Raw genomic sequence first — 14771 nt, 5'->3', positions numbered from 1 at the left:
AATTACTTTATAACAAACAGCCACGGTATTCCCTGAAGCACAAGCAATGCCAGGCCCCCACTGGCTGCCACATGGCGAGAGCTAGAGGGAACCCCAGGTGTGGGCAGAGACCCATCACTTACCTTGACAAAGAGCTCGATGAGGTTGTCTTTGTCCTCCTGCACTCCGTTCTGAGGCACCGATACAGACATGCTGCTCCCTCGCACAGACACACACAGATCCAACTTGTCCCTGGCTAATGCTTCCCTCCTCGCTGATTGGCCTTCCTCTCCTTGTTCGGCTCTCCTCCTTTCCCTTCGCCCTTTATGCTTCTACTTCACTACTACTCTTTTTTCACACCTACTCCACTTTCTTGCTTCTCCTCTAACTTTTATTCCCTCTGTGTTTCACTTTCCACTTTGCGCCCTCCTCCACCTCCTTTGTAGCTCGGCAGCACCTCTCGCGCCCTGGCCGGGGAATGGGACTTTGTGTATAACGGGACTTCTCAGGCTGCAGCTCAAAAGGAGGAGAGGGAGGAGGCACAGGGAGGGGTGAGGCGAGAGGAGCAAGTGGAACCGTTAACCACTTCAGACCCGCCTTTAGCCTCACAGCTTTCTATTCCTCATCTTTTGTAAATCGTATGGAACGTGTTGTAAACACCTCACATAATACTGATAGCAAGAGAGAGAGCAGTAACAACAGACTCTGCAGCTGCAGGGGGGCCCAGGAGGTATAGGGGCCACATGAGACCATAATTCATACACAATTTTAATAGATATTGGCAAAACTGGTCAACCTGGGGGCCTGGAAAATAATCTGCTGTGGGGCCAGTAATATCTAGTTATACTAGCCCAACTTGAAAAGCAATCTGGGTACAATAGTCAAGTTATCCACCACATACTGGAAAGCTAGCGGGCTACAATAGCTTAGCTTCTGAGGCCACGGCCTGGAGGTTGATATTAAAAAAAAAGTATTTATATAATGAAATATGTATGCATATATTTAAAATGACATATTTTACTGTATTTTCCCAGAGTATCAGATGTGTATTTAGTTTAGGCTGACCCCATTATCTTCACTCCGCTCTGTTTAATTTGCCAAAGTGGGACTGTGCCTCCTAGGGCCCACCACAGAACTTGCCACTGGGAGATTACTCTCACAACCAGGGCTGTGGAGTCGGTACATTAATACTTCCACCCCGACTCCTCCGTTTTAAAAGGAGCAGTAACACCAAAAACTGAAATTGTATCAAAGTAATTAAAATATACTGTAATGTCGCTCTGCTCTGGTAAAGCTGCCCCATGTCTACACAGCAGCTTATTAATATCAACTCAGAGCTGTCAACTCACCTTATTTTATCTCGAGTTACAAGATTTAGATTGTAAGCTCTTTAGGGTAGGGCCATCTTTACCTTTTGTATCAGTTGGATGTTTTTGTATGTAAATATGGAAGGTAACTGACTGCACGCTGACCATTTCCATCACCACACCATTGAAGCAATTCAAACAAACATTCACACAGCAAAAGAACAGGCAGTGGGAACACTGCTGCCTACCTACCCCCAGCATAATGCCCCCTGCCAGCCCCCCCTCCTGTCATACTTGTGCCCTTTGCGCTGCGCATAGGGCTGCCACCTGGCCGGTATTTTACCGGCCTGGCCAGTAAAAATGATGGTTGATCCCAATGTTATGTCTCCGGTGGGCCCCAAGGGAGTGCGGGCCCAGGGGGACCACTAAGTACAAAAGATGTACTGAAAACAGAGAGGAAGTTGTCAATGACCCAATTCCCTATTTATGCAGGATCATCAACTGACCCCGAATTTTATGGTTCTGCACTATGACATAGGACGGACTGAAAACACAGAGTTTAGACCATCCACATTAATGGATAAAATATATATTACATATGGTAGGCCTATAGACAAAGAAAATCACACCATTTAGACAGTTTACTTTACATTCACCAAAACTCTTCTGCCAAATTTATACCACACAGAGGTGTAAACAACGTTGCAACACTCCGGACTTAAAGATACTTCCCTAAGAAGTACTGCACTAAAAAAACAACTTTTCAAAATAATAATATACATTAAAGGGGTTGTTCAATTTCTGAGACAATTTGCAATTGTTTTTAATTTTTATATTATTTGTTGTTTTTGAGTTATATTTCAGCAGCTCTTCAGCTTGCAATTTCAGATAGCTGAAAAAGTATAAAAATAAATGGGTAGCCCCACAGAGCATTTGTTTTAAAGTGGGGTCAGTGACCCACATTTGAAAGCTTAAAGTCAGAAGAGGACTAACTGAAAAGTTGCTTACAATTCACCATTCTATAACTTTCTAAAAGTTAACGTAAAGGGATACTGTCATTTTTCAAAATGAATCAGTTAATAGCGCTGCTCCAGCAGAATTCTGCACTGAAATCCATTTCTCAAAAGAGCAAACAGATTTTTTTATATTCAATTTTGAAAACTGACATGGGGCTAGACATTTTGTCAATTTCCCAGCTGCACCTGGTCATGTGACTTGTGCCTGCACTTTAGGAGAGAAATACTTTTTGGCAGGCTGCTGTTTTTCCTTCTCAATGTAACTGAATGTGCCTCAGTGGGACATGGGTTTTTACTATTGAGTGTTGTTCTTAGATCTACCAGGCAGCTGTTATCTTGTGTTAGGGAGCTGCTATCTGGTTACCTTCCCATTGTTCTTTTGTTTGGCTGCTGGGGTAAAAAGGGAGGGGGGTGATATCACTCCAACTTGCAGTACAGCAGTAAAGAGTGATTGAAGTTTATCAGAGCACAAGTCACATGACTTGGGGCAGCTGGGAAATTGACAATATGTCTAGCCCCATGTCAGATTTCAAAATTGAATATAAAAAAATCTGTTTGCTCTTTTGAGAAATGGATTTCAGTGCAGAATTCTGCTGGAGCAGCACTATTAACTGATTCATTTTGAAAAAATTTTTTTTTCCCATGACAGTATCCCTTTAAAGGGGAAATCCGGCTTCCAAACCAAAATTTGATATACATATCACAGTTACCTGTTTCTTCAAAAAGTATGAACAAATGCCATTTTCTATGCTGAAATCCAGCTGGTTACCAGTTCTTTTCTTTCTGCATCATTTGAAATACTGGAAGGGAAGGAGGGACTAAAACACTGATGTTACAAATTGTAACAACTACTCCTATTGTAACAACTACTACTATGATGTTTCTTTCCTTATTGAAATCACGTGTGCAGGGAATTGTGGGGTTTGGAGGATGCAGTCTAAGGACAGCTAAGTAACAGTAGTCAACCAGCTCAGCAAAGTAGTCAGAAAGAGCAGAAGAGCAGGGGGCTCTTCAAAAAGCTTAAGTTATGTTTTTGTGGCGTTCCCCTTTAAAGATGAACCACGCCTTTAAAAGCTTACTATGTAATGTTGATTTTTTTTTTTGGTAATAGGTCTGCTTTTGTAGACTGTTCTGCCAACCTCACTGTTCCTTTTCAACCAGTGAGTTAGAGTTTTTAATACTAACAGGCTACTGTGCTCGAATACAGCAGCCCTCTCATAGAGGAACAGAGAGGTAAAGTAAAAGCACACAGGCAGGATAAATGCAGTGTAAACTTCAAATACCTTCAACCTGTTTCTTGTAGGTAAATGCATTGATGTTGGTTTGGAGAGGCTTGGCCTTCTGAAGCATTTATTAAATTCTGCCCATGGATGCGACTACTTGTGGCCCCTGGTATCAGCCTACAATCCCCAACCACCAACTCTAGGGCTGAGCCACACCACAAAGCTCACAGAAATGGAACTGAAACCACACAATTGTATGCTCACTGTAATTAAAGATATATGCTTTTTAAAAGAGAATTAAATCATTAATCAACAGTCCAAAAGTTAATCTCCTTAACAGCAGTTTCTACGTTTTATTCTGTCGATTAGACTCTTTTACTGAGTGTAAGGCCATACTTGGCATCCAAGGCATTCCTGCATTTTTTTTGTCAGTACATTTCAATAGAGTCTAAATTAGGACTTTGGCTTTGCCAGCACAAATCTCCTTTGCTTCAGTAGTTCTGTAATAGATGTTCTTGCATGTTTAGGGCCATTGTTTTGTTGTATGAAGTTAAGTATTTGTGACTCGGCTTTAGAACAAAGATGGATGGACTGACATTCTCTAAAAGAATTTTATGTCATAAATCTGAATTCACATAGCTGCCAACTGTGGAAATAATTTCCATGGACACTTGGGTGATGAGATACTGTGTTATACGACTCTTGCTCTTAAAGGAAACACATTTATATAAGTGATCTTTTCAGATAACAATGGTTTATTCATGTTAATCTTATCAAATAATTTGCAAATTGTCCCCATAGTTAAAAGACATGTAAACCACACTGTCAGCGAACAGCCTTTTTGAACTTTTTAAATACCCTCTACTCTGGTTGTTCAATGGTTAATAATAAGACAGTAGCATCCACTTAATCACTTAGGATTCCTTTTCCGCCTCTAACCCACTTGTCCTCCTCCCTCAGGCATTTGCTTTGGCTGTTGGCTACTGAGCATGCTCAGTTCTTCTCAATTCAGATTACTAAACACGCCCTTATGTCTAGCAGCCAATGAAGAGATGGCATTGCCAGTTTCCATAGAATCTCTGCTCTAGCTGTTTGCTCCTATTTTTTCACGTCTGCTAATCTTAGAAGTAAATGTCACCAAGAAGTGTCAGAGGATAAATGGCCACCAGTTGAAAGCTGCTTTTTGTTTTAGGAAAATGTGATTTGGGTTTGGGAGATGTGCCCAACTTATATACATGGAAAAGCAGAAAGTCGGATTTACCTGTCCTTTGAGTTAAGGTAGTTTTTATTGAATATACAAGATGCATTATAGTAAAATTACATTATCAGTGCTTATACAGGTCATTGGTACTGGATTACAGACCAGAAAGCTGGGTTACATTGGTTAGAGGTGCAACATAGAGAACTATACATCAAAAATCATACTGGGAGAAGCAATGATAAATACTGTAGTTTATATAACATTCCAACCTAAAACTATTACACAGCAGTATTCCGTGCCTGGTTTTCAGGAAATATATCTATCCCTGGGTGCCAGATTGTATGGAATTTATCAGGAACACCTCTCTTAGTATATACAGTACCAATTGCTCAACCCTGCAAATGTCGAGCATGGTCTGTTGCCAAGTGGGAATAGGCGGAGGTAATAAATTCCTCCAGTTTTGTGTAATTAACCTTTTGGCCAAAAGAAGAAACTGTGGAAAAATTTATATGAATCATGAGTATCAATGTCAACATTGCACTGTTTTTTATTTTATACATTTTTGATGCTTTTCCTTGGTGCTCTGCTGATATTTATATGGATTCAGACGTCTTGTGCACATTTGGTGTAAGTGCAGCAGAATGTGAAGCCTCAGCTGGTAAGTTACTCCCAAGTTTTTGATGCTTTTTTGGTTTTGAATCATATAATTTGGAGATACCAGTTGTGCAGCTCCTGCCTCTTCATCTAGTATGGTTCCTACATTCAATTTGAAGCGGAGCTCCTCCAGGGAGTCCTCATGAACATTCTGGTGTAGTCTAGCATTCTAGAATTCTATTACTCTTGCCAAGCATTCTGGTGCTTATAGGTGTTGCTAAGGGCTTGTTTGACATAGTTTAGCCATTAGCTCTGTGAAATGTGAAATTGGTCTTTCAATTGTGCAAAAGTATTGGGTTTATCAATTGCCATACACCCCCCCCAAGGTGCTGATACTTTATTTCACCCAAGTACATATGTTCCCCAGATGAGCTATGTGAGGGAAGGCAGAGTTATCCCTCAGTGGGGTGTCAATATTCATGTTCGTCTCCAAATTAGCACAAAAGATTATTTCAAAATCTCTTGAGAAAAGGGCCAAATATATGGCATTATGTCACCTGTCTACTGGGCTCCTATATATATACACAAACTTCTACTACTGTACCATCCTTGACAGATTAGTGCTGTACCAAAGACACAACCAAGACAGGGCAGGATAAGAACCCACCACTGGTCACCACATTGCACTTGTCACCCCTCAAGCAGAAGAGGTGTGTTATACCCCATGCTCATGCCTCTTCTGCCTACCCCTAGCTCTGGCCCTGTCAGGCAGACATTGTTTTAAAGTTTGCATCTGACTCTATGGCTCAAATAACCGGAGCAAACTTCATGCACATTTGAAGCAGGTTCAGATATTGGGATGGACAGAAAAGGGACGTGCCTAGAGAACAGCATTGTAGGGGAGCAAGACATGTCCCTGTCCCCAAAGCAGCACACCATTTCCCAAGGAGACTGGCTGGATTGCCTAGGGTGCCTGGCTCGCTTGGTTCACCATTGATTTGCAGTAAGACTGGTGTTCAACAACTTTTCCACCTCTCTGTTATTTACTAGTAATGAAGATTCTGGGACCCCTGCACAATGTTTGCAGCTGCTGATGCTACTTTAAGCCTCTTTTAACTGACCTGTGGCAGCATGCAAAAAACAGGTACAAGATCTGTTTGAATTGAGCCCAAAGAGATGTGCTTTGCTTTAAAAACAACACTATCTGCTTTCAGCAACATTACACTCAGAAGGGGTTGGTGGGTGGCACGTGATCAGGGCTATTTTAGGACCTTTGTAGGCCGTGGGCAAAGATCCGGTTGGTGAACCCCTCAACCAACATATACAACTCATAGCTCACACAACATGGCACATACAATTGCAATTAGATACACATACAAACAAAGTATCAGAAAAGGGATGCATTTTGTACTTTTACTGATTAAATATTCAGTTATAAACACCACCTCATCCAAGACAGCAGTTTTATGAAGTATAATGCAACAAAAACACTGTGACTTAAAGGGGTTGTTCACCTTCAATGTACAAATCTTATGAAACCACTAACAATGCTCTCAATGTGTTAGAAAAACCATTTTCCATAACAAAAAGTAAAAATGCCATTGTAAAAGCTAATTTTTATACCTATTAACTCAGCCCTTCTCCTGTCTCTCTGACCAGTTTTCTGAAGTGATGGGAGTGGCCTATTTTGAACCTGACACACCAAGAACTTCCTATATGATGACATCATCATGCCCAGGCTTTGCCCTTACTTGTTTCCTATTGGATGTTGATACTGCCCTCCTCCTAGTAATTTATTGGGTGCTTGTGAACTGTAACCGGTCACATAATTTGAATGGTCATTGGTTGATTACTCAATTGTAATGGCAGAGGTTAACAGACGCGGCATATAAACAAACCTGCCTTGTAACAAACAATCACACAGCCATGCAGACAAATACTGCAGAAAAGGAAGGAGCAACATTGTTCTCCCAATTCTGGCACTCTCCTTCTACCTAGACTGAAACTGAATGGAGTGCCAAAGGGGTCCAACCTTTTCTGGGAATAAATACTGGCTTTTCTATATTTTTATCTTTTAATACCTTTGGCATTAAGCATAATGTCAGTTATTTAGAAAATTGCAACAAAAAACAGCACTGACTTGCTTAGAAACGTATGTAACTTACACATCTAGCAGGGACAGTAGGGCTGCCGCCTCACCCTTTTAAAACCAAACACATATGAAATCCACAGCCTGCATGGCTAATTATCAACTCATTTAGATGCTGCGGACTGAACTGATTTCTGTGCAGCCATGTATCATGCATCTAAATTAATTGCTAATTAGCCATGCAGGCTGTGGATTTCATATGTGTTTGGTTTTAAAAGGGTGAGGTGGAAACCCTAAGTGATTTTGTGCGCTCTCCCGGGGGGGGGGGCTGTAATTTACCTAGGAAAACGATACCTTTTTTAAGTGTTTAAGTGTTCCACTTCTGGAACAAGATTTAGAGCTCTAAATACCAAAAAATTAAAAAGTTATATTTTTCATGATATAAGGATCTATACCAGAAAAATATTTTACTTTATGCACAAAAATTCAACTCATTTGGAAAGCCTCAAGCTCATACAAATAGTCAGCTGCTGAATAATGATTTTTTATGAGGTAAATCCACAAAATAATACATGCCCCCCCCCCCCAAATAATATATTTCTGGAAAGTAAAAGTGTCATCTCCCATAGTATCCAATTTAAAAATGATTTCTTTTTTCTCTGTAATAATAAAATAGTCGCTTGTACTTGAGCCCAACTAAGATATAATTAATCCTTATTGGAAGCAAAACCAGCCTATTGGGTTTATTTAATGTTTACATGATTTTCTAGTAGACTTAAGGTATGAAGATCCAAATTATGGAAAGATCCATTATCCGTAAAACTCCAGGTCCCGAGCACCTTGATCCCCCCATCTGCACAGTTGAAGTCTCTGCAGCACACAGCCCACACTCCCCCTCCCTCTCACAAACTTGTAACAGTTTCTCTTCAGTACCTGAATGCTGCTCAAATTCCCCAGCACAGGAAGCAGTGGCAGATTGACAGCAGACATAGCCAATAGGAGTTACGTGAGCTGCCAGTACAATGTGTGATGTCATATAAGGAAGAGGAAGTGAACACTGTAGTGTTTTTGGGGGTCAGTGACCCCCTTCCAGCACAGGGTCTGTGTGGAACTGAAGGATTAGTACAGGGACACTTCTGAGGTGAATATCTCTTGAACTGTATTTTTTCTGTTAACTATTTCTATGGAAAAGTTTGTTCTATTCACGTGAACTGTTAGATTTGTCATTTTGTTACAAAGGTGAACAACCCCTTTAAGGCAGATAACAGGTAGAGTGTGGAATTGACTCTGTGCAAAACTCATGCAAAGTAACCGTTTGCCTTAAGGCTGAAGAAGCTTCTTTGGGCACGACTGTGCTGTGGCAGGCTGGCAATAAGAAAGAGCCGACTGACAGGGCTACTGCTGAGCTGTCTGCTTCCTATTGTTTAGAATGAGTGGAGTATGCATAGACAGGACTTGGGAGACACTCAGGAGACACCATTGGCTGGAAGTCAGCTATGGTCTGGTGAGGCAACTCAGAAAGGAAATATATTTGGGTGAAAGTGGGAAAGTAAAAAAAAAAATACACAGTGGGCCCTTTGAATCATTTTGCCCTGGGAAGATGCTGTTTTGCCCAGGTCTGGACTGAGAATTAAAATAGGCCCTGGCATTTCAGGTACACAGAGGCCCAAACAGCCCACATAGAGGCCCAAACAGCCCCCACCAGCCCACTAAATACTGACTTTCTATGGCACCTTATAGCAGCCCCTCTGGCATTTGCCAGAACCCACAGATTGCCAGTCTGGCCCTGCTTTTGCCAATAAGTGACCCTGTAAATAATCATCCCCTGGAAACCCCGCTTCATGTAGGAGTGCACTGTACTTCCAGTCTGCATTTTGCCATATTAAGGAAGATCCTTTTTCTACATTTTAATTGCTCCAAAAAACCTGTTTTTTTTTGGACATTTAGCATTTAAATTTGTCAGCATTGTCAAGTCAAGTCTGCTTGTTACATATCACATTGAGTTATGCAATTTTCTACTTCTCTCTGCCTGCTAAAATAAAGATTTCTATCAAACCTAGAGGTTAAATATTACAAATTATTAACCCAGTTTGGATGGGGCACTAGATGTCACAGGAAGACTAGTCAACCCTTCAAAACCACCAACAGCATACAGTATATCAACAACAGTGATATCATTTCACAATTAGTCACAAATAATATTAATTGTTGTTTATATAGTTAAATATTTATTTGTGCCTTACTCAACCTAATGTTTTATTCAAGCTGTAAACCACCCATTCATGCTGCAAGTCGCTGACAAAGTAGAACTCCTTTAACTGGCTGAATCCAGCACAACTCAGGTTCTCAATTGCTAAATGCTAAATTTCAAGAGAAAAAAATGACAGCAAGTCCAGTTAATTTGATATATTACTATAGATATAAGACCTATATATGAAAAATAATTATTACCTTTTCTACTACCGTTTGGATGCATGTTAATGATATCCTCTTAATTATATCAAACCAAATATCACACTGTTTACAACACTTCCCTTTTTATGATACTAGTTATGGCCTATATTTTAAGAAGACAGTAAAATAGGGGGGCAGATTACAACAAAGTATCTCCTTCCAATTGTACTACTGCACAGGTGTCCAGCAGGTATCAGTAGATCTGGTAGCCCTATTCCCAAGCCTGGCATATATACTGCCGATCAGTGCATGTGCAATACTATACTAAAGCTTCTGCCCTAGGAACAGGCCCTTGTGTGTCTATATACGGCCCTGACTAAAGGGTTCTTTGTTAAAATTGTATTCAGCTGTATGTAAAGCTGAAATAAAGTGGTTGGCAGTGATGATTCTGCTACCCATACTACCCTGAGGTATTTTTCCCAATGCCATTCTCCTCCGCATGTTTGCCTTTTCATTTTTGGAGCCGGTCAAGGATAGAAAGTACTCATTACCTTGTCTCATTACAGAAGTGCTCCTAGTGGTTGGGCAATTAGCTAACAAAAAACTTGGCTATATATAAAGGTATGTGTGTCAGATGATCATTTGGGTATATATATGCAAAAATTTACATTTATGGAAATAAACGTTATCAGCGTATAAGACATGCCATTACTCTGAGTAGAGCAGCTTAAAGATAATTTTTGATTGGTTAGTGTAGGTTGCCGTACTGGGGCAAACTGAGTTGCACTTTTTCCATAGAGTATATACAGTACATCTAAAAGAGGTAATATATACACCTATGCATCACTATTAATTAACCTGTCATTTCTAAAACTTCCTGATTCCAGTTTTTAATTCACGATGCCAGAACCAAATACTGTACAAACAGTTATCTAAAAAAAAATATGTAGGGGCTCATTTATCATGGGACTGGATGCCTTTTAATGCCTCTAAAATCTTGAAATATTTATATTCACCAAGGCTACTAAGGTGCCTCTTTGACTGTAACCTGGACATGTGTTTTGTAAACAAGGAACCAACTGCTTGATACAGCTGGATATCTAAGGCAGTAATATGCAGTGGGATTAATATCATCCTCCTAGCCCACATTTGAATATATGTATCTATTATGGTTTTCATTATGGGAGCCTGTTTTCTTTTTTTTTTTTAAAAAAAAATGTTTTTTTGCAGTCATTGTGATTAAAAACACAGCCATGTTCCTGCAGCCTGCATGTAATTAATTATGTACAGGGCACAGATACTGGGTTATCTGCCTGAGCAGTCATTTTGTGTGGCTTCTGTTCAAAGCTCTAACCACATGGATATCATAAACAACATACAGAACACTCTAGTACTCTAGTATACACACACTGCACTGCATTCAAAATTTCTGTAATTAGGCTAGGCACTTAATTTGTCAAAGTCTAGGAGCGGTGCATTGCAAGAAAATATGTGGGGGAATTGAAAATTCCAGTTGCATTCAGCATTTGACCACTGTAATTCCTTATTAGTCGATTAGGAGGAATGGCCAAAATCAATAACATATTGTTGGGCAACATTGTTCTGGGGCCAAGAATATACATATTTCCAGTATGAACAGTATGAAGAAGATTTAACAAGTTAACCAATTAAAATTTCAAGTCTGGTTTTAGAAAAGTAAAGAATCCATAGGGCAGACATTTTTTATATATATATTTCTATTTGTCCTTGCTACCTGCTTATTTCACAGCTAACCAGCTAAGATAAGACAGAGAGTACATATATACTGTAACTTGATACATGCCTGTCATTAGCAATAGATAGACTTAATAGATAGACTTAATGGGCCATACACAGCCCAACCTCTCGAATGATTGCCAAAAAAAGCTTTTTGGCCCATCAGTTATCGGCTGTTTCTACAGCTTCAATGAACTGAAGTCTGAAATGATGTCTAAGGGTACGGCCACACGAGGAGATTTGGGGAGATTTTGTCGCCTGGCGACTAATCGCCTCGTCTTTTGAGCGACTATCTCCCTGAACTGCCTCAGCGTTTTTCCCTATAGGCTACAATGAAAAGTTGCGGCGATGCGTTTTGTATAGTCGCCCAAAGTTGCCTCAGTGAGGCATTGCCGCGTGTACATTAGCGCAGGCGACTTTTCATTGTAGCCTATGGGGAAAAACGCTGAGGCAGTTTGGGGAGATAGTCGCTCAAAAGACGAGGCGATTAGTCGCCAGACGACAAAATCTCCCCGAATCTCCTCGTATGGACTAGCCCTAAAATAAAGAAGTTAAGATGCACATAACTCACAAAGCAATAAAGTTAAGGTTTATGCTTACTATTGAATGTGTTTGAAACAATGAAGAGAGATAAAATATGTTATTTCATTTTAATAGCTTTCAATTTTTTTGGGGTTACCTGTGCATTAATTATAGTAATATCCTAATACAGGTATGGGATCTGTTAACCAGAAACAAGGTCGGACTGGAGCCTTGGGGCCCTTCTAGCAGTTCCCAGGGGCCCCCTCCCAACCTCCAAATTCTTAACCCGACGCGCAGCATGCATGCGTGAACACCGCCTCGGCGCATATGTGCGAATGCTGCAGTGGCATTCTGGGGGCAGCTGGGGGAGCAGGTCTGGGCCAGTCCTGTCCGGAAAGCAATTATCCAGAAAGCTCTGAATTACAGGATGGCTGTTTCCCATAGACTCCGTTTTATCCAACTAATTCAAATTTTAAAAAATGATTTCCTTTTTCTCTGTAATATTAAAACAGTATCTTGATCCAATCTAAGATATAATTAATCTTCATTGGAAGCAAAACCAGCCTATTTGGGTTTATTTAATGTATGAAGATCCAAATTATGGAAAGATCTGATCTGTACACTACAGGATGTATTTTACTTGTAGTAAGATTCTTTGATAGTATAAATCCTATTTCCCATCTCCCTCTTCACAAATTGCCTTCTTTTATCCACAGGATGTCTACTCATCCCACTCCTTTTAATCCTAGGATACCTTTCTATTTTTCCTTGATTACTTTCTTTATTTCATTTCAACTTCCTCTTTTAGGTACCTTTTCTTTCTCTCCTTGTTACCTTCTAAATCTCCTTCCTTCCCTGGGGGCACATTTCTCCCCCTTTTCCTCCACAGCAGTGCACACATACACTCCCTTTATAAAATGAGCAGTTTGACATTGGCTCAATTACATCTAAAAATTCTGCTCCATCTGTAAATAACATCAAACAAACACTATGGTTCCCTGCAATGCAACAGCAATCAACCAGTATGTTGTGTGTCAGTTTGTTAGCCCAAAAGAGTTTCTTACTACTGGAAACGTTTGAGAACTGATGTAATAATGGATGACCTAATGTCTCTTTGGAAGGGCTGGGTCATTCTAGTGGGTATAGGCTAAAAATAAAACAGAACATGGTGCAGTAGTAAATGAAGCTGATTCATAGGACTGTTAACATAACTTTGCCCATGATGCTTTGAAATGCTGTTCTGCCTGCCCGCTGGATTTTCTTTTTTGTATGCAGTGAGAAACCTTTTACCATATTTGGTCCGGACACTGCTGCTATAAGTATTACAAGTCTATTGCTATCACGTTGTGATTTTTTTCTCAGTTCCTATGCAGTTACAGCCTGTAGTCCTTCCTCTTTTAAAGTTTTATAAATAAATAAAAAATAATAAGTATTTCCTTTGAGACACCTTTGAGTCCACTTTGAAATGAACTTTTAGTGTGATAGAGACAGTGCTATTCTGTGCTGGTTGAATTCTCCAGCTTAAAATGTACCATTTTACATGGTTGCTACCTTCAGCAATATCATGCAACCAGAAAGCAGATTAATCTTGGAATTATATTTTTAGTTATTATTTCTTTAGTACGTCTTTCAGTTCAGACCTGCTCCTGTTCTTGATCCAGAAACCAATTAACTCAAACGAACAAAAAAAAACAAATATCGACTAATCAGAAATTGACATAGACTTCCACTGTCTACAATTTCAAGCTAAACTGGGTAATTCATCTAAATGGAAAAAATTATGGTTTAAGAATGTTCATAAACGAGGCCCATGCATGAGGCTGTAAAAGATCAGCTGACTTGGAGCTTCACTCACTACTAGGCTGGATGGAAAAAACTACAGTATGCTTGCCATGTTTTATCCAACAGAATAGGCAAAACAATTAGGGTGATATTGATATTAAGTAGGGTGGCTCCAGTAATTACATTGGTTGCATAGATGCATAATTGATAATTAAACTCTAATGCTATGGTATGACTAACCAGTCAATAAGACTGCTCTTCTATCATTTTGGTTCTATTTTTCTTGCCAAAGGTAGAGGCATCCGTACAATGTAAATTAGGAACTATGGGAAGTGACAGTTTTACACATCACATTGCTGCTGCTTTTACAAAGTAAAAAGTTACAGCTATAAAATTCAGACAAATCTTGCAGGTTGGGTAAATATTAAGAAATGTCTTTTTTTTGTGGTATTTTGGGTGTGACCAGATTCCCTTCCTTATCACTCATGAATGTGTGGTGTGAACTTCCTGATGTTTGGAACTCTTGTTTCTTGAAAGGAGGAAGTCGTAGCCCACTGTGCCAAAGGGGAAGCAAAATGTTAGAGTAGAGCTAAATGCAGAACTATCATCGCGTTTATCGATACAGAAAGTTATAAGTAATTCTGTGATTCCTGTCTACATACATCTGTACATAATTCTTCGATTTTTGGTGGATTTGATTTTTGGGCTCACTCTTAGGAAGTGAGGTTGCTGCACCAACTTTTTATGGTTTACATTTATATACAGTATGTATAGAATATCAGCTACCCCAATTTTTCCAGGTGAACAGAAAATAAAAAATATATCAGGGTTTTGTTAAAATGGTATAAACTACAAAAAAAAAAAAAACAAATCACATTTTCAGGGGAAAATTGGGGTTTTGAATTAAAA

General features: G+C 39.7%; 1 protein-coding gene across 2 annotated transcripts in view; it reads right to left on the bottom strand.

Annotated features, from left to right (window-relative positions):
* clic4.L (chloride intracellular channel 4 L homeolog) overlaps positions 1 to 511 on the bottom strand; it is a 48927-nt gene extending 48416 nt beyond the window's left edge. Inside the window, exon 1 of one of the 2 annotated variants that reach the window (XM_041581087.1) lies at positions 123 to 511. Coding sequence is in view for 1 of the 2 variants with exons in the window: in NM_001095727.1 (NP_001089196.1) it covers positions 123 to 191 (69 nt within the window). In the remaining variant the exon portion in view is untranslated. 2 annotated transcript variants of the gene reach the window in all.
* Positions 512 to 14771: the final 14260 nt, after the last annotated feature.

Source organism: Xenopus laevis, chromosome 2L (assembly GCF_017654675.1).
Source record: "Xenopus laevis strain J_2021 chromosome 2L, Xenopus_laevis_v10.1, whole genome shotgun sequence".
In the NCBI taxonomy this organism is placed as follows: domain Eukaryota; kingdom Metazoa; phylum Chordata; class Amphibia; order Anura; family Pipidae; genus Xenopus; species Xenopus laevis.
Note: the sequence above shows the minus strand (reverse complement) of the source record. Positions and strands in the feature narration are given on the sequence as shown.